Source organism: Poecile atricapillus, chromosome 2 (genome assembly GCF_030490865.1).
Source record: "Poecile atricapillus isolate bPoeAtr1 chromosome 2, bPoeAtr1.hap1, whole genome shotgun sequence".
NCBI classification, from domain to species: Eukaryota; Metazoa; Chordata; class Aves; order Passeriformes; family Paridae; genus Poecile; species Poecile atricapillus.
In genome coordinates, this window is record NC_081250.1 from 40,015,439 (window position 1) to 40,033,044 (window position 17,606).

At 49.6% G+C, this 17,606-nt stretch overlaps 1 protein-coding gene across 1 annotated transcript; it reads right to left on the reverse strand.

Moving 5' to 3' along the window:
• Positions 1-9,820: 9,820 nt before the first annotated feature.
• EOMES (eomesodermin) lies at positions 9,821-13,524 on the reverse strand. Its single transcript, XM_058832923.1, has 6 exons — positions 12,776-13,524; positions 12,249-12,403; positions 11,860-11,981; positions 11,256-11,414; positions 11,100-11,161; positions 9,821-10,556 (listed from the first exon to the last, which is right to left on the reverse strand). Exons 1-6 carry the CDS (start codon positions 13,522-13,524, stop codon positions 9,821-9,823), a joined length of 1,983 nt encoding a protein of 660 aa, XP_058688906.1.
• Positions 13,525-17,606: the final 4,082 nt, after the last annotated feature.

The window sequence follows — 17,606 nt, forward strand, 5'->3', positions numbered from 1 at the left end:
TGTGATAGTTATCACATCTTCACCCTGGCTCTGCAACTGACCTCCCTCAGTCATCTCAGATCTTCCTTCTGTACCTTCCTCTTCTCTGCTTCCAGTTCTCAGCAGTGCATGCCCTTCAATGCTGATCCAGGCCTCCAAGTGTTCTCTTTCCCTTGTACACCCACCAGAGTCAGCCCTCCCTTTTTCTGCTACTGAACCACCCCATGAACTCCCACCCTGCTGATCCAGGCTCTATCCTTGTGCAGGCTGCTGCTGAGCAGACAGAACTGGGTCCCCACACCAGACCGCAGAAGCACCCTAACACCAGCACACCAGTTCAGAGAGCATCCATGCCAAACCCGCCTGCCAGGCCCTGTGAAGACTTATTCCGTCTACCACTGCCTCCAGAAAGCAAGCTTCCCAGCATGGGAACTCGAGGTGATGCAGAGCTAAGGCCTGACACCTCAGGCAGGCCTCCCTGAAGGCTCAGAGCAGTAACAAACTCAGGAGCTTCTGGAGCGTCTGCACTGCAACCAAACCAGTGCAAGGAGAAAGTAAAATGCCTTTAATACTCCCATTTACTCGATGAAAGAGTGAAGAACAAGGCCCTGCTGAAAGAGGGGTGGGCACTCAAGGAGAGGTAGGAGTGAGGAAAAGGTAGCTCCAAAAAGCAGCACTCACCCCTGAGGATCTGAAACCTCAGGGACTGTGACAAAAAATCCCAGAGGAACCTAAAGAAAGTACCTGCAATCTGAAAACAGATGTAAAAAGGAGATTGCTTGGTGGCATCTCACAAGGATTACAGGATCACAGTAGGATAGCTCACATGGCTGGATTGTTGCTAAGGATGAATACAAGCTCTTGAGAAAAAACACGCTGGGAAGGTGAGGAATATGGATAATTTAGAGAGCATGCAAAGGGCTGGCTGCAAGACACACTGCTTTGCTTTGGACAAGTGACAAGTGGGTCCAGACATGGGTGAGGACCAGAGAACAGTCCAACACTGATGCCTTTGGACTAGGGGCCGGCTACAGGCCTCCTGATTGAGAGGAGAAGTAGGAGAAGCCTTTGTTTGAAAGCTGAAGGAAGCTCCGTGAGCTGGTACTCCAGAGCTCTGGTCCCCACTAGTACTACACCCTGATATCTTCAGATAGGTGGGCAGAGACAACCCACACCTCCAGTCTGTCCTGATGGTCATTTCTTTGTGGACCAGGCTGATGAGTCTTCTGGACTTCTTACAATGAGATGTAAAGGGCAGCTGTAAGATTGTGACTAAAGCTCTGAGAAGTGAGAAGGACAATACAGTAGCAAACTGACACTGCAGAGCAGAATTCAGCTTAGTTCAGAGTTATTCTTGGTTAGGATCCCATGGAAGGCTGCTGAGGAAGGGAAAGGAAAGCCTGTGAGAGCAGGCTGGTCTTCAAGAACAACCACCCCAAAGCATGAGAAGCCATTCCTGCATGCAGGAAGTCAAACAGGCTGCATTTTTGTGTTCCCTGTTATCTCTTCCTATCTGATCCTTTCCTACAGCCATGGCACAGTGAGTGACTTTGCAATTATTTCTTTCTGGACACTCAAAAGGAACAGAAGCACATGAAACTTTAATCCCATCAGCTTGGGAAGATACTTTTTAATCTGAAGGAGAGAATTTTGTCTTTTTGAATGATAAATCTGCAATTTCGTAATTCACAGTATCACAAAATAAGTCACTGTAAGGCTACACCAAAACCGGATCCTGCCCTCTCCACTGCCTCTGTTCATGTTGGGCCTTAGTTGAGCCAACCCAAGAACCGAACAAAATGCAACTGTCCTTTTCTTCTGTATGTGTTTTCTGCCAAATCTGTAAAATGAACTGACTCATAGAGAAATTGGATGAGCCCCACAGCCGGTGCAAAGTAAGAAGTGGATGTGCAAGCGAAGCCTAGAAAGGAAATACTACAGAGAGATCGGTCCATATCTCTTTCCCACAGTAAGAGAAACCATAAATTAGCTCAATTCCCCCTCCCACAGATTCATTCTTCAGTAAAGACATACCACAGACCTTTTAGTTACAATGCCATACCTGAGAGCTTTGGCCTATTAACCTCTGTAGCTCTTATGATAGAGGACATTGAAAGACACAAGAGAGTTAATCTGCTTATTGTCCAACAGGATTTTTTCCTAGGTGTAGTTATGGTCAATCTTTAAGCTTTTCTATGAAGGGTTTTTCACTCTTTATGTCAGCGACCTTTAAAGAGGATGGGCAGCCATTAGCACCTCTCAGCAGAACAATATGAAATAGGGTGGAGAAACAGTCTTCCTGCTGCTTTTGCTCTCCCTGTAACTCCTGTTTTGGGGAACACCCTACCAACAAGAAAATGGATCTGTGGTTTTGTTGTTGTTTTTTTTTTTTTTTAATCTCCATTTCCAGGGTAGGTTGAAAAAACATTAAAATGATATTGTGTCTCATTTTGTATCCTTCATGCTTCCCTACGGAGACTAAATACAAGTCAGAGAAGAGGGAGACACCTTAACCACTTACCAAAAATACCTACAATCCAGTCTAGCAGAAGTCAGCCATTGCCCCAGAGCTCAGAACAATCCCATCAATAGTTTTGGGACCTATTTTTTTAAGTCTGTGGTGAAATCCTACACAATTTTTTGTTTGTTCATTTCTTGTGTAGTGTACTAGAGCCAAACCCACCCCTTGTTCCAAGCCAAATGTGAAATGAAAAGCACCTTGCCATAGAGCATCCTTCCTGTGGCCCCAAGAGACACTGCCCTGAAACTCCTAAGATATCAGCCCATTTCCAGGAGAAGGAAAGGCACCTCTTCTAAGGCTTCTCAGTCAGTGGGAATGTCAGAAACAAGAAACCCACATGTTAAGAGCAGAGCAGAAACCACATTCTGACTATTACACATGTTCCATTATACTATGCAACGATTAAGCTTTCTGTGGTACAGCAAAAACAGAGAGCTCATATTTGCTGATACCTATAGGAATGGCTTTCTCTTCCAATGGTTGGAATAAGGAAATTTCTAGAAACCTAACAACAAAGGATCCACAAGGTAAATGGCAGAACAAGTGGATGCCCATGGACAGCTGTTTTGGGGTATGAGAGGTGCTCTAAATCTACATTTCACTATATGCCCAGAGATACCTAAGTACTGTGGTTGTACCACTGTGGCATCTCCACCTCATCCAAAAGTCCTTTCACCATTTTCCAGACAAGAGTGTTTATCCCAGCCTGCTTAAATGTTTTTGAAGTTCAGTACCTAAACTGGCCAGGTCACCATCCAGACGTTCACTGTTGTGTGCTGTAATTGTGTGGTGAGGGGTGGTCTGGAAAGGGGAAAAAAACAAAATCACAAATACTGCTGCTTAAACTGCTGAAAGCACCCACCAACACCCCTGGCAGGAATATACAAGTTTTTCATTCTTACGTTCAGCTCAATTTCTTCTTTCTGCTCAGTGCCAGCATGAGAATTTCTTCTGCTGCACAGTGAACTGAAATAGACAATTGTTGTGTCTAAAAAACAACCTTGATGTTCTCTACCCTATCCCAACAGCAGGCATTTCCAGAGTTTTGTTATGCACGTATAATTTAAGCAGATGAAGTAGAGAAATATGTTGCACATTTGAAACAGAGATGTACAACGCAGATTTATCTGCTGTTCAGGATCATTACTGGCACAAACTTTAGGAACTTAATTTTTCCTCTGAGTAAAAGTAAGATTACTCAAATGTCACAGATTTTGCCAATTTTTTTTTTCTGGATCAAAGATATTTTCCCTCAAAACAATAAATTTATCTGATAGTTCCTCTCAAATAATGCTGCAAAGGAGCTGCAATACAAAGGCAGCAGAGATGAATCCTGCCTTCACTGAAAGAAGTAACAGAAGAGTTGGGTTAACCATAATCTTGCAATATACAACACAAAGTTAATGGCAAATAAGCTAATCAAGGCTCACCTGGCTACACAGGTGAGGTTTTGTCTGTCCTATCTGGAGTAAGAGATAGATAAAATTTACATGCTCTTGTGAATAGCTCCTCAAAAGTCATCTTTGCATTGATGTATCCTCTGCAGTGTCTGATTAACAGGTCTGCTTGTTCAAATCATACCTTCGTCAGGGCAGGAATTTCACGTTATAATATTTCTTCTTGCCATGGGAAGTGAGGAGAGAAAGCAGTAAAATTTCTGTTGAGAATATTGAGAATTTATCACTAAAAACAAGCTCACCCTAATATATTACCAAACTATATTGTTTCCTAATAAAGGTTGTTTTCTTCCTCAGAGGAAGTTTGCAACTATGCCAAGCAATTTACAAAAACTACATTGCTTTGTGGACAAATGGAACCGTACTCCATGAAGTTTAATGATGTATGCCCTACCCACACCACAGAAACCTAACCCTGCCCCAAGAAAACCAGGGATCATAACAGAACAGACCCCTTTGCCCTCCTACTGTGTACTGCCATATAAAATGACAGTTCAGAGGAACCTTGGTGTGAAGTTTCATTTTCAAACCTGCTAAAATGATACTACTCTATGGGGTCCATACTTTAGCAGTGCCTGCTTTATCCACAAGAGTTCTTCTATAGCTGGTAAAACTGCAGAGCTCGTACTTCAGCAGAAGAGAATATGGACTTACATGGAGCTCCTAATACAGATTTGTTAATGGATGTCCCACTCCACACATCCTTTCCTCATTTACAGATGTCACACCCCACAGAAAGAGAACTGATTTTTTTTGGGGGGGGGGGGGGAATTTCTTTCTCTGGAGAACATTCCAGGAAGAAAGAAATCACTTTGCTTTTTGCCTGAGCTTGATGATAAAAGACATGTGACTTTGGAAAAGCTTTAAAAACACCTGATCATATTTGGGTCTCAGACACTCAAAGAAGTCTGACAGTGTGAGGATGAAGAATACAGGCTGCTTTTCAAGCTTTAAACATCATTATACAAATTCAGGTATTCATTACTTTAATTAATTTTATTGGTATATGCCAAAAAGTGGCATGCACTAGAAAAACACACCTGCTCGATGCCTTCCCCAAAAGCAAGACGGAAGAAGAGTAGTCAGCTGGGGTTTAGTGCTGGTACAAGAGCCACATCATCTGAAGCCCTGTCCCATCCATCTTCTCAGATCATCTTTTGAGAGGCACTGGTCAAAGCAGCTTGGAAGTCAACCTCTTTGCTAATAAACATCAGCAAGAAAACAGTTCTCTGCTGCAGGTGGAAACTAAATAGCACACAACAGATAGGAAAATCAATTTTGCTCTGCAGCCTGGAACTGAGCTAACAGTCAAAGCCAGGGTGTGAGAAGGATTCTTCCTCCAGAAGCAGAGATTTCCCGCACCTGATTAACATCACTCACAGATGGAAACCCTCTGCAGGCAGGTAGTTTCCCCTGTGACTAAAGTTAGGCCTTTATTTTCGCTCACCAGGATCAGAACTGTAGATTTACCCCCTTTCCACCCAGCACTCCCTGTGTTTATGCAGTCCTTCAGGGCAGGCAAATCACACAGCACTCCACCTCTCCTGTATTTCCCCTTCCTCTGCTGCATTTTATCTGACTGTGAAATGAAAATGGGGGAGAGGGCTGCAGGTTAGAGGAAAGCCTGCAGAGGATTCCTCCTCCCCAGATTAGGATTTAATTGTATTCCTGGTGAGTCCCTTCTGGTTGCACTCGGTCTTTCAGATGAATGTTTCATCAATATGATTAGGATCACATCCCTCAGTCTCCTCTATTTACGCAATCGGTTGTGACAGCTCAGAGTATAGTACTCCCTAAAGGAAATATTAGATACCACCCTATCTTTTTATTCAAATCATATTTTGCACTCCACTCTTTCAGGCTAATATCATTCTCCCCTGGATTACATATCTGTGATACCCAGAAAGCACTAAAATCCTTCCAATAAGGATTAGATTAATATTTATATTAGCCACACTCATATTATTATGATCACAGCTATGAAGATCTGGGGAAAATGATGAGTGGGCTACAGAGCTCAGGGGGCTGGGGAATTGGGCTTGAATGTATAAAAAATGGTAGGGCAGTAACAAAATTATTAATAATAATAATAAAAATAATAATGTTATTATTAATAATAATATAATGAAAGTCACAATTTCATGGGGTGGACGGGCATGAGAGAAGTGCCGATGAGCCCCATCTCCCTCGCCTCATTCCCCCCGCCTCCACTTTCTACCCAGAGCCGAGACCCCACAGCTGTCCACCGCCGACCCTCCCGGCACGGCTGCCCGGTATTTCCTTTGGAAAGGGGAATTTCTGAAGCAGAACGGTGCCGCAGGAGCCATCGGGGCCCTATTGCCACTTCGGCGGCCGCCGCCCCAGAGGCGACCCAGCGCGGGGCTGCCAAAATAACCTTTCCCGGGACAGCCCCTCCGTTAACGCCGCGCTCCCCTCAGAGAGGAGGAGGTGGGAACAAGCGAGCAGGTGTTAAAAAGGCGGCGTTGAGGAAGGTGGGAGCGGAAATTCAGACCGAAAGTAAAACCCCATCTCATTACTCGAAGAGAAAACACCGAAAAATATCTGCTCCTTCTTCCCAGGAGCGCTGAGGTGGCTGCTCTGAGGAGGAAGGAGCCCTTTCTCCAGAGAGGGTCGGGGCGGTGCCGTCGGAAGAAAGTTTCGGGGTCGTTTCGTTTTCCTCCCCTCTGTGAAGAGGCAGCGATACGGTTTGGGGCGAGCAGCGGGAGATGAAGTTTCGTTGGAAAATAATTACCAGAGGGATGTTCTCGAGCTGCCAGGTCTGCTTTAACGAGAACACCCCCAGAACCCAGAGTCTTCGGCGAGGAATGGCCTCAAAGCATCGGAGGAGCCGTCTCCACTGCTTCTATTGTCCCCCCGGGCGCTAATGCTGTTTAAAGATCAGATTTATACACCCAGGGCACCGAACCGCTCCCTCGGTTCAAGTAAGAGAATATCCCAGGAACTGCAAACCCTCGGGGAGCGGCCCCAGGGTGCGGATCCCGGTTTCACGGGGCCGGCAGGGGAAAGGAGCCGAGCCCCCGGGTCGGACAGAGCCTTTACCCCGCCGGCAGCCGCCGAGGTTCGGGTTCTCCCTGACCCAAAACGAAGTTTTCCATCTTCATCGGGCAGGGCTCGCACTCTACCGCAGCGGTGTGAACAACTATTATTTATTTCTTTGTTTCTCTCTAGACCCTCCGTGCCCGTCCAGCTGACGTTTCAAACTCGCACGGTTTCATGCGAGAGCCTCGGAAGTGGCGGGGACGGGGCGCGTTCCCCTGCAGCGCTCGCTGCCAGGCCGAGGGGCTGCCGCGTTTCCCGGCACACGCCCGCCTCACCCTGGGGGCTGCGGAGGAAGGGACACTCACCCTCGGGGTGTCCCCCTCCCTCCAAAGCAGCGAGAAAAAGCCGCCGAGGCGAGGTGGGGCTCTCCTCCCGCAGCCCGCTGATTGCGGTAGCAAATCACATTACGAAGCAAAGTGCAGGGGTAGTTAACTTTATCTTCTGTTAATGTAAACAAATAAAAAACGTTCAGTTCCTTGATCTTTATTTAAATCTGGCGTTGTTTATCAGTGTCATCCTATGAAGATTAATTAGATACCTTTATTCACAATTTGGCGTCTGACACCCCATTTTAGGAATGCATTATAATCACAAGGTGTTAATTGGGGCCAGCCAGGCACTTACGTTTCTATTAAACAGTGTGAGGACTTGTCACAAGTATTAAGTTCTTTTTTCACCGTGCCGTGCAAAAATATACAGCTTTTAATAACGCAGCGCGGCGGAACCGTGCTGTGTAATCGGTGTTTGCTGGGCGGGCGGGGACGGCCGGCATGCCGCCACCGCACCCCCCGGCTGGGGACGGGGAACAGCCCTGCCCGGGGGCTTTTCCGGGACGGGGTGGCACCACTGGAAAACAAAAATTAAAAAAAAAAAAAAAAAGAAAGAAAAGTAAAATTAAGGAATAATATGCTCGGTCCCCCGGTTCTTAAAAGTTGTCGCAAGTCCCCGTTCTATTCCAGATGGGGGTCCTTGGGCAGAGGAAGAGCTGACAGCACAGCTTGCCCCCGCGGAGAGCCAGAGCGTCGCCCCGAGAGGCGAAGCGCTGATCGAAATCTCCTCGGCCACCCGCCGCGCCCCGCTCCGGAGGAGGGGGAGCCCCTGCCGGCGCGCCCCGATAGCATTACCTCCACCCGGGACAGCCCCGGCCTGAGCCCCGGCCTTATTTTGTTTGCAGCCGGGAATCGTTAACAGCTTAATCCCATTACTGCCTGCATATCCTCAGGAAAGGTCCCGCTGCCGCGGGAGCTGGGATTCAATCGCTCTGCCAAAAGCTTCGCCCTCAGATAAGCGGGCAGGGGAATTTCTTGCCTTGTTCCGGGAAGCGGAGGGGGTGAGAAGGGGGCGGCGGGGGCAGGCGGGGTGGGTTCACAATTCGCTGTCCGGGCCGTGCTCGCACCTCCCCTGTCGCAGAGACGGGGGATGGGGGGGGTGGCAGGGAACAAGAGACCGTCCCATTTTGGAGCGAGCCAGGGGCTCCCGGCTTGTACTGAAGATGCACAGGAGAACCGTGACAACGCAAGAGCCAAGAGACTTAAAAAAAAAAAAAAAAAAAGTACGGAAAAAACCCACACAGAGTGCAACAGATGAAGGTTAGAAAGGCTGAAAGGATGGTTAGAGTTAGAGAGGACAATTCAAGCCCTAGGACTGTGCTCCCTCCTCCAATGTGGGGACACCTAGAAGAGGCAAAGATGAGGCACAGCCATACCCTCTTATGTCTGGCACCATCACATTTATTAAAAATTATTACTATGTACATAAAAAAAACCAAAACAAGTTTCTTGGAAGGGGAAAAAGTTTGTGGGCTAGTTGCTCTGGGGCTGATCAGTTTAAAATGGCTGAAAGTATAGGCAAGAATGGGTAAAAGTTACATCACTTCCAATTTTATACAGGGCAGCTGAAAAAGTCACTTTACATACACATAAATAGAAATCTCCTTTTGCAACGCTCCATATGCTAAGTTTGATTAACCCAAAAAAATTTTAAAAAAATGAAGAAGCCTTTTGAACTTCAAAACACCACCGGATGTCCTTCCAACTGAACAGCTATAGGTCAACTATTTATACATTATTCCACAGTATTCTACAGTGTACCTAGACAAAACACAACTGTACACTTTGATTTTGGCCACCTCAATAAAGATTAGGCTTTTGGAATGGAGGCAGGGTTTTTTTAATGCAAGTTCTAAGCTAAGAAAAGTCAGATTTGGTCATTGTAATCCTGTTGTTGGCAACAAGACCTTCAAGTCAAAATCCTCCCTGGCAAGCAGGCCTTATTTTGGCACTTTCTGCCAAAAAAAAAGCTGTAGCTGAGCAATATCCAGCTCAGCCAACTGTGTTGTGGATGGGCTGAAAAAAAAATCTCAGTTTAAAGCAGAACATAGCATTTGTGCAGTTCCCTGCAAACCAGTTCCCTTTTATCAAGAAGGGAAGAAAATTAAATTTGGGATCCCACCCCCTCTTTTCCTTGCTCAGGAGTGCATAGATTTGATCAGGCCTCTGAGCCAACCCAAACTGTACACTTTAGTGTCTCAAATAAATACACCACATATTTAGACACTAGAGTTCTTACAGCTTCTGCATATGGCTCCTCCTAAACAAGGGGAAGAATTCTCCCATGGTTTGCTATTTCCCTACTTTGTTACCTGCAACAGTCAAAAAGCTTTGGCACCTTCTTTAGAATTGCACACAACAACTCAAGGTGGAAGGCAAAGAGTCTTTTTGGCAACTGTAATGCAAAAAAACCCAAGGCCACCCTGAAAAAAAAAATAATTAAAAATCAGCCAATTGGAATAAAAAAAGATGCTTTAAGAACTAGTATAGAATGCATAGTAGCCCATGCCTTTTGAAGGTTCTTTGCTATAGTCCTCAGCATTAATGTCCTCACATTTCATTGTCGGGGAATTTTCATTGCTGGAAGTGCTAGGGGAAAGGCGTCTTCTCTTACAAGCACCTGTGTAGACCCCAGAATCATTTGAATCTAGAGACTTTATAGAAGGTGGAGTCTCTATCCAGGACGAGCCAATTTCTTCTTTCACCTTGTCCTTGGAAAGCTGGTCTTCAGTGAATCCCTGAGGACTCGTTCTTGAGGTCCAAGTTAGTCCTGTTGTCATTTTTCGCTGGTAAGAGCCCCTGCTCCCCCAGCCTGCCATGGATGGAAATGTCGGGTCAGGGTAGTATCCCAGAGCGTGGGATGTCTGAAGGGGGAGGGATTTAATGCCATAAGGGAGTAAGGTGCTATGAGAATACTCCGTCTCATAGGAGTTCATGTCCAGTTTGTTGGCACCGGGCTGCTGCACGGGCGTCACAAACCACCGCTGGGGAGAGCTGGCCACCTCCTCGTTCGGCTGTGGGGACAGCAGGCCATTTGTCTGAGGGACAGCTCTCTCACCGTTGTAAAAGCGGGCTGGGGGCAGGTTGTTGACAAACTGTTCTTGGAAGAATGGCTGCATACTGTATCGGGCGCCAGGGACGATCTGGTGGGATCTAGGAGAATCCGTGGGAGATGGAGTTAATCTGTCATTTTCGGAAGCTGTGTACATGCTACAACATAAAAGAGAAATAGTGGTTTTCTTTACAATTCCAGGATGACACTAACACAAACACAAAACCACAAAGAAACTAGATATTTCTTAATTAGAATCATAACTATATTTAATTGGCTGGATATTTTTTAATCTGATTTAGCAGGCACTTTTCCCAAACCACTGTAAATTTTCTATTACTGCTGCAAGCAATAGTACAAGTGAAGGCAGAAAGCAATTATTAGGCAAGTCTTCTGCTGACAATTTAAATAAGTTGCCTGTTCTGTAGAGACATCCAATATACTGCTGCCAGTGAAATCTGCAGGCCAGCTGGGTTCTGCCAGCATAAGTTTCCTACCAATATTCAGAAGCCAATAGAAAGGCAGGTCACCTATACAATACACTATTCAGATACTTTAATATATGCAAAAGTGCCAGCAGAAGTACTGGTGATGAATAACCGAATTAGTGTCTAAAGGAAAAACCCTTCCACAGGCATTTCAGGCCAGAATCGTGCCTCCTAGACTGACACATCTGCAAAAGAAGACAGAGGTGTACTTACGAGTCATAATTGTCTCTGAAGCCTTTTGCAAAAGGATTATGATCAATTTTGAGCTGTGTAATCTAAAAGTGAAAGCAGAATATATTAGGATGTGATGCTGAGCCCACAAGTTAATCAATTTTATTCTTAATTGCAATTTTATACATTCATGCTTACATCAGTGTTTTGATATGCTGTAACTGCTATGAACTGCGTTTCAGGGAAAATAAACGTTTGAGTCTTTGAGGAATCATTCAGATCTTCAACACCATCTTCAGTCACTTCCACAATGTGAAGTCGGGGTTGGTACTTGTGTAGGGACTGAAGTACTATCATCTAAAAGAAACCATGAAAGAGACAACATCTTTAGGTAAACTGCTTGTAACATTAAAAGACCTATTTTACAGAATGGCCTTTTCTTCATGTAAATCGTATTCTCTTGGTTTAGAAGTAGAGAAGTTTTAACTGTTATTAGGAGCTGAGTCACAGCTTGCAGTCCTGTTTCACCAAGAGCTATCTGTTACCCTCCCACTTTTTGAGCAACTCCAGGGGATCAATATATTGTCTAAAACAAAGGAAATTCACACATCATATTTCCAACATTTTCAACTATTCATGCGGAGGAACAAAGAAGACAATCTCCATGACCCAGCTCAAGAGGGGAACGACTCAAAAGCAGAGTGATTTAGCGACTTGATGAAATGCTGTAAAAAGCCCCAAAACCCCAGAGCTCCCCCGCTGAGCCACCAAGAGCCCTTCAAGCCTCCCTCTCCCTCCTTACCTGCGCGTTGTTGTTGTTAGCGCCTTTATTGTTCGTGAGCTTCAGCTTCCCGAAAGAAATCTCCTGCCTCATCCAGTGAGCCCCGGTGTTTGGCGACTCAGGGTGAACGTAGACCTTGTTGCCTGGGGAAAGACAAGCCAGTGAAACGCCGGCCGGGCAGGGGCTTTGTTCCGCCGCCCGTGCAGCCCCTCGGCTCCCCGATGGCCGCCCTCCCACACCGCGGCCCAAAAAGAGTCGCAAGACGACCTTAAAAGCACGGCTCGTCCCTCAGCAGGATGCCGGGTGTGGGGAAGACCCTGAAGGGGGAGGGGGGGAGGAACTGGGAACCCTTTCCGAGAAACCGGCCCGCGGGGAAAGGGGGCGAGGAGACCCCCGGAACCTGCACCCACCTTGCATGTTGTTGTCGGCCTTGCCGCAGGTCACCCACTTGCCCCCCTGGAAACGCCAATGGTTGGGGTCCGCCAACACCACCTCCACGAAGACGTTGTAGTGCGCCGTGGGGTTGAGGCCGGTGATGTTGAAGCTCAGGAAGGGAAACATTCTCCTAGGGAAAGGAGGAAAACCACAAGGCATGCTGAGACGGGCCGGGGGAGGGGGCACGGGCTCCGGCGGATGCTGTAGGCAGCCGTGGGGTGCCCCGTCCGTCCCGGCATCGAAGAGACTGCGGAAGCAAGCGGCGAGCCCCAGCCGACCCCCGCCTTATCTCCCGGCCACCGTGTGTGGGGAAACAGGGGAGTCGCTTCCCGGGGAAAGCATCCCGGGGCACCACGGACGGAGAGAGGGCGCACCTCCTTCCCGGGGGAGCGGGCAAGCACCACCCGACAGGGAGCGTCCCCGGGGCTGCCACCTCCCCCCTCCCCATTCCCGACCACCATACCACTTCCCTCCGTTTCCACCATCGCCTGCGTCCGCTTACCGGCCTTGCTTGGTGATGATCATCTCCGTCTGATGCCGGTGGAACTTGAGCCAGAGAGGCCGGTTGCAAAGAAAGACCTGAGCCCGCATCCCCGGGCCGGCGGCCGGCACCCCCAGCGCGCCGAGGCCTCCGCAGGAGCCCGACGCCGGCGGATAAGGGCCGTAGAGGGCTCCGCCGCCCGTCGACTGCCCGTACTGGTAGCCGCCGCCGCCTCCGAACTGCGCTCGGCCGCCGGGCGGGCACACGGCGCCCGCGAAGCCGCCCGGGGACAGCACGGAGCCGTAGGGGTAGCGCGGCCCGCCGGGCGGCTGATAGACGGCGCCGTGCTGCGCCGCCGGCGGGTACGGGAACAGGGCGCAGGGCCCCCCCAGGTCGGCGGCGGGCGGTCCGGGGGACTGCAGGTAGTAGCGCTCGGGGCTCAGGCTGTCCATGGAGTAGCGGGCGGCGGCGGCCGGGGGCAGCTCCTCGTCCCCGCATGGGGTGGCTTTGCGGCCGTCCGGCTTGGGGGCGGCGAAGGGCGGCTCGACGGTCTCCGCCTCGCCCAGGATGGCGGGGGCCGCCCCAAACTTCTTAGGCATCTTGTCCAGGTCGAGGCGCTGCGGCGATCCCGGACCGGGCGGCCCGCGGGAGCCGCCGGGAGCTCCCGTCCCGGCTCCAGCGGCTCCAGCGCGCCCGCCGCCCTCCAGCGGGTAGAAGGGGGCGCCCGGCAGTGCCCCTGCCGCCGTCAGCAGCGGCTCACCCAGCTGCATCCTGGATGGGCGGTGCGTTCGAGCTCCCACTCAATCCTGAGTCGACCCCGACCCGTGGCCACGCAGGGCTACGCTTCGGCAATGCTCCGCCGAGGCGATTTTATACTGGCGCGCCGGGCTCCTCGGGCCGCCGGGGAGGGGCTTGCGCCGGGCTGCCTCATCATCGCCCTCCACCCCCGCCGGCCCATTGGCTGGGCCGCATAACACTAATTTAATTAGACAGCTACTAATTGGAACAAGTCACCTGTGACTTTGGTGTGCGCCCCGTCCTCTTCCATGGCCCCCCTTCCCGCAGCCGGCTACCCGGGGGCCTCTGGCCCGCTCCGTGCCCCCACGTCGCTCAGACTGAGGGGAGCTCCCTCATCACCCCACGGTGGCTGCGGTGGAGAGCCCGGCTTCCCCTCTTCCGAATAAAAGACCTTTTGCTGAGGTGGGACTGTCCTACCGCTCGGGCGCATAAGGAAGAATCTCCGGCTCTGAGCGAGAGATGGGGACGAAATAGAAAGGTTTGGGTGGGAAAGCCGGCACTCCCCAGGTACGGAGGGCGGCGATCAACCGGGCCACTGAGACAAGGCGGGGGACGCTGGGCCCTCGCAGCCTCCCCGCCGGCCGCCTCTCCGTTCAAACAATTCGGCTTGTGTCTCTGCTGAGCCAAACAGCCTCCTTCCTCCCTCGCTGCTCCCTGAGCAGCATCCTTATCATGGGGTTAACACGTTTCACCTTATCTGTGGGAAGTAGCGGGTTCGGTTAGCAATTCTAGTTTTCAGGAATTCGGCAGTCGGTTTCTCACAACGCGGGCTCCCCTTCAGCATCTCCCACCGGGAAGGCAGATTTTTAATTGAGGCGTGTGCCAGATCTGTTTGGCTCTTTCTCTCAGTGTAAATCCCCTAGCCTTTAGCCCCGAAAGGGTAGGGAACAGCGCTTGGGAAGAGGTAGATGCCCGTGTGATTTTGTGGAGCGGGCAGAGCCGGCGTGAATGATTTGCAGCTACAGATCCGGAGTCCCTCGCCCTCCGCCCGCCACCGGCCATCTCGCAGGGAGCGCTGCAAACACCTGCCTCCACCTCACGGCTGAATTTTAAACCAGACCCGCTGAGCGGCCAGGATTTCGTTGCCTGACAGAAGGATCCGGCCGGATCTCTGCCACCTTCCTCGCCGCCTCGGCCCCCTGGCCCCCCGCTCCCGCCAGGCCTCATCGGATTTATCCGACTGGGATAAATGGCGAACAGCTGACCGCGGCCACCGAGAGCCGGGGCCGAGGCGCTGCCGGAGCCCCGCCGGGATGCGCATCCTGCGCAAGCCGGGCGCCGGCAGGTGCTGGCGGCGGAGCACGCCCGGTGCTGACCGCCGAGGCCGGGGACGGGCAGGACTCAACCCCCAGCCCAGGTGGGAGCCGAGAGACGGCGGAAGCAGTCCCTGCGGTGCCCACCTCAGGCTGCGAACACACAGCCGGTGAGCCTGGGCTAGGCTGATCACAGCCGGCAATGAAATTCCAGCCCCAGCCCTAACCACGCGTTCTCTCCGGGATAATGTTTCCTCAATTTTTGCATGGATCTCGTTCGACTGAATAAGACAAACAAAAATGTGTCGGGAAAACTCCGACGCTCCAGCACGAAGTGCACCAGTCGCTGGAGTCGCAGAGCTCGGGCTAGCTGCCTTGCTCTGAAAGCAGAACAAGCCGAGGAGCGTCTTGCCGGGCGCTGCCGAGGCCGAGCCGCTGCGCCCCTTCTCGCTGCCGGAGAGCCCCGGTGCGGCTCCTCTCGGCTGGGCCGGCCCCAGCCCGGGCTGCGCTCCGACAGCCCGCTCCCTCGGGTTCTGCCTCTCCCGGGCCAGGGCAGGGACGGAAAGGGATTTTACAAAAACACTATGTAGGTTTTAAGGGAGTTAATTTTACGGTCTTATGGACTGAAAGGGTCACATTATTTCAAACATTCCTTAGGTGCCGCGTAGTTCAAGGCTATTGCGGATTTTTTCCCCAAAAACTCAGGTAATCTCGCGTTCCTCTGGGCAAGGTAGACAAGCTTGCGATGTTGCTTAGGTTTCCTGCGGATTACACCCGAGAGGGGGACACAAAACCTGTGGCTGTCCCGGGAAAGGGAGACCCTTCTGTTTTGGTTCGAAATATGCCCGGGGTGAAGCTCTCCCTAACGAACGAAGGATTGACGAATCCTTCGCAGACTTGGGGTTGTTTTCAGCTCAGCTCGGGAGAACAGCAGCCTGGCTTCCATCCCTGCCTCGTACTCCGCAGCTCCCGCCGAGCCGGGGCTCTGGCGGCCGGGGTCGGGGTTGCCCCCCCGGGAGTCCCGTGGAACCAGACTGCCCGGAGACCTTCAGCGGAGCTTCGGGAGGTAACGCGGGGGCTTCTTCATTCACTCTGTATGCTGAGGAAAGAGCTGTAATTCACCCACTCCCGCGTCCCGCAAATTAAAGTTAACACAGCCACCGTACCAAAGTATTTGTCATGTCATGTATGTCACCGTACCATACCCAGTATTTATCATTCCTATCGCCTGCCAATCTACCGTCCTTGGTAATCAAGGGGGCAATCGGGGGAATGCCCCCCCCCGACTCCCTACAAGCTGTCTCTGTCCTAACTCCCTGCCCCGGAGCCCTACGGGCTCTACACAGGAACATCGCCGCAAGAAAGTTGCGGGATGTTTCAGTCCTGTGGGACCGGAGACTTCTGAATGGGTGCCGCAGCCCTTTAGATGTTATCTTAAGGATAACACTACAGAAACACCAGAGTCTGGTGAAGCAGAAAGGAGCACATTAAGTTTGTAAATTTACCAAAATAACCTCTAAACCACAAAAAAAAAAAAAACCAACAAAAAAACAAAAAAACCCCCGAAAACTACAAACAAACAAACAACAAACCAGAAAGCATTTTTGAAAGAAGACGTAGGTCTTAAAAGGGTTACAGATTATCTTGTTTTGTTGGGTTTTATTAAAATATATTCATGGAGTTTATCCAAATTAGGAGCATCTCTGGCTCTAAAAAGAGTTGTTCCAGAAGAGCTTTTTTTTCTGCAGCCCAAGTTACAGCAGTGGCACACTGGACTGAAATATTTAATACTTTGCTTTTGGGCTGGGATTGAGACCTCTTTTGTCAGAGTATTGGAAAACAGCCTCTGCTGCAACAAATTGCTTGGACTCTTGTGACTGAAACTGTACAACTGAAGCACTCTGCTCAAGAGGGCCTAAGAAGAGAAATTGGGAACAATGGAATCTATCAGGCTGTGACACATTTACATATGTGTGTATGCACATATGGAAATCCACATATCACCATTTATAGCCATATATGACGTTTATCCTTATAAATATGGATCCAGATACATACACACACTCCACTGGATCTACATGGACACTTCAAAAATATTGATTATTAGAATGACCTGTCACACTATTCTATTGCTGTATTCTTTTCCTGAAGTTCCGCTGCCACCACGGCAGGATTCACAGGTATTTTCTGAACTATACATCTGTATAGTTTCGGTGAGGTCATTTTTCCTTTGTTTGATTTTGGTTAAAAACTATCTGTAAGTTTCTGGATATCATCTTCAATTTGCTAGCATCTGGTTTCCAAAGGGCTTTAATACTTTCACCTTTATGTCCAGCTTGTGTAGAGATTTTGTAGATTTTCTTTCTATTTTTCCATTAATTCATTCTGATGGGTTCCCCCCCCCCCCCCCCCCCCCCGCTTCAACTTACACAGAGTATCACACAGGGCAAATGAAGGAAGACACTTTTAACTTCCACTCTCTCACCGTGTTTTAATGGCATTTTAAAAATCACTAAAGCTGGGAATTTTCAGATGTGGCCAGTCAAATATTAGTGCTTCTCTTTTAAATTCTTGATAACTTTCTTTTCACTGCCACCGAGTCCTTGCAGCACTCAAAAAAATCAAGGAGGTATTAATATGGCTGTGCAAGGCTTGGCATTTCAGCTTGTTACTGAACTTCAGGGGCTGTTTTTATAAAGAAGCCAGTTACACCCTTTCAGTGCCCAGGGACTTTCTTCTGTCACATGCAGTCAGTGTCCATCTCTTTCATGGAAAGGTTAGGAGACTGAATTAACTGAAAA

Coding starts and splice junctions, on each gene's coding strand:
- EOMES (XM_058832923.1), bottom strand. CDS start 13,524: ATGCAGCTGGGTGAGCCGCTGCTGACGGCGGCAGGGGCACTGCCGGGC. Junction 11,982..12,248: donor GGCCGACAACAACATGCAAG/GTGGGTGCAGGT, acceptor GTCTTTCCCCAG/GCAACAAGGTCTACGTTCAC. Junction 10,557..11,099: donor TTCAGAGACAATTATGACTC/GTAAGTACACCT, acceptor TTTATGTTGTAG/CATGTACACAGCTTCCGAAA.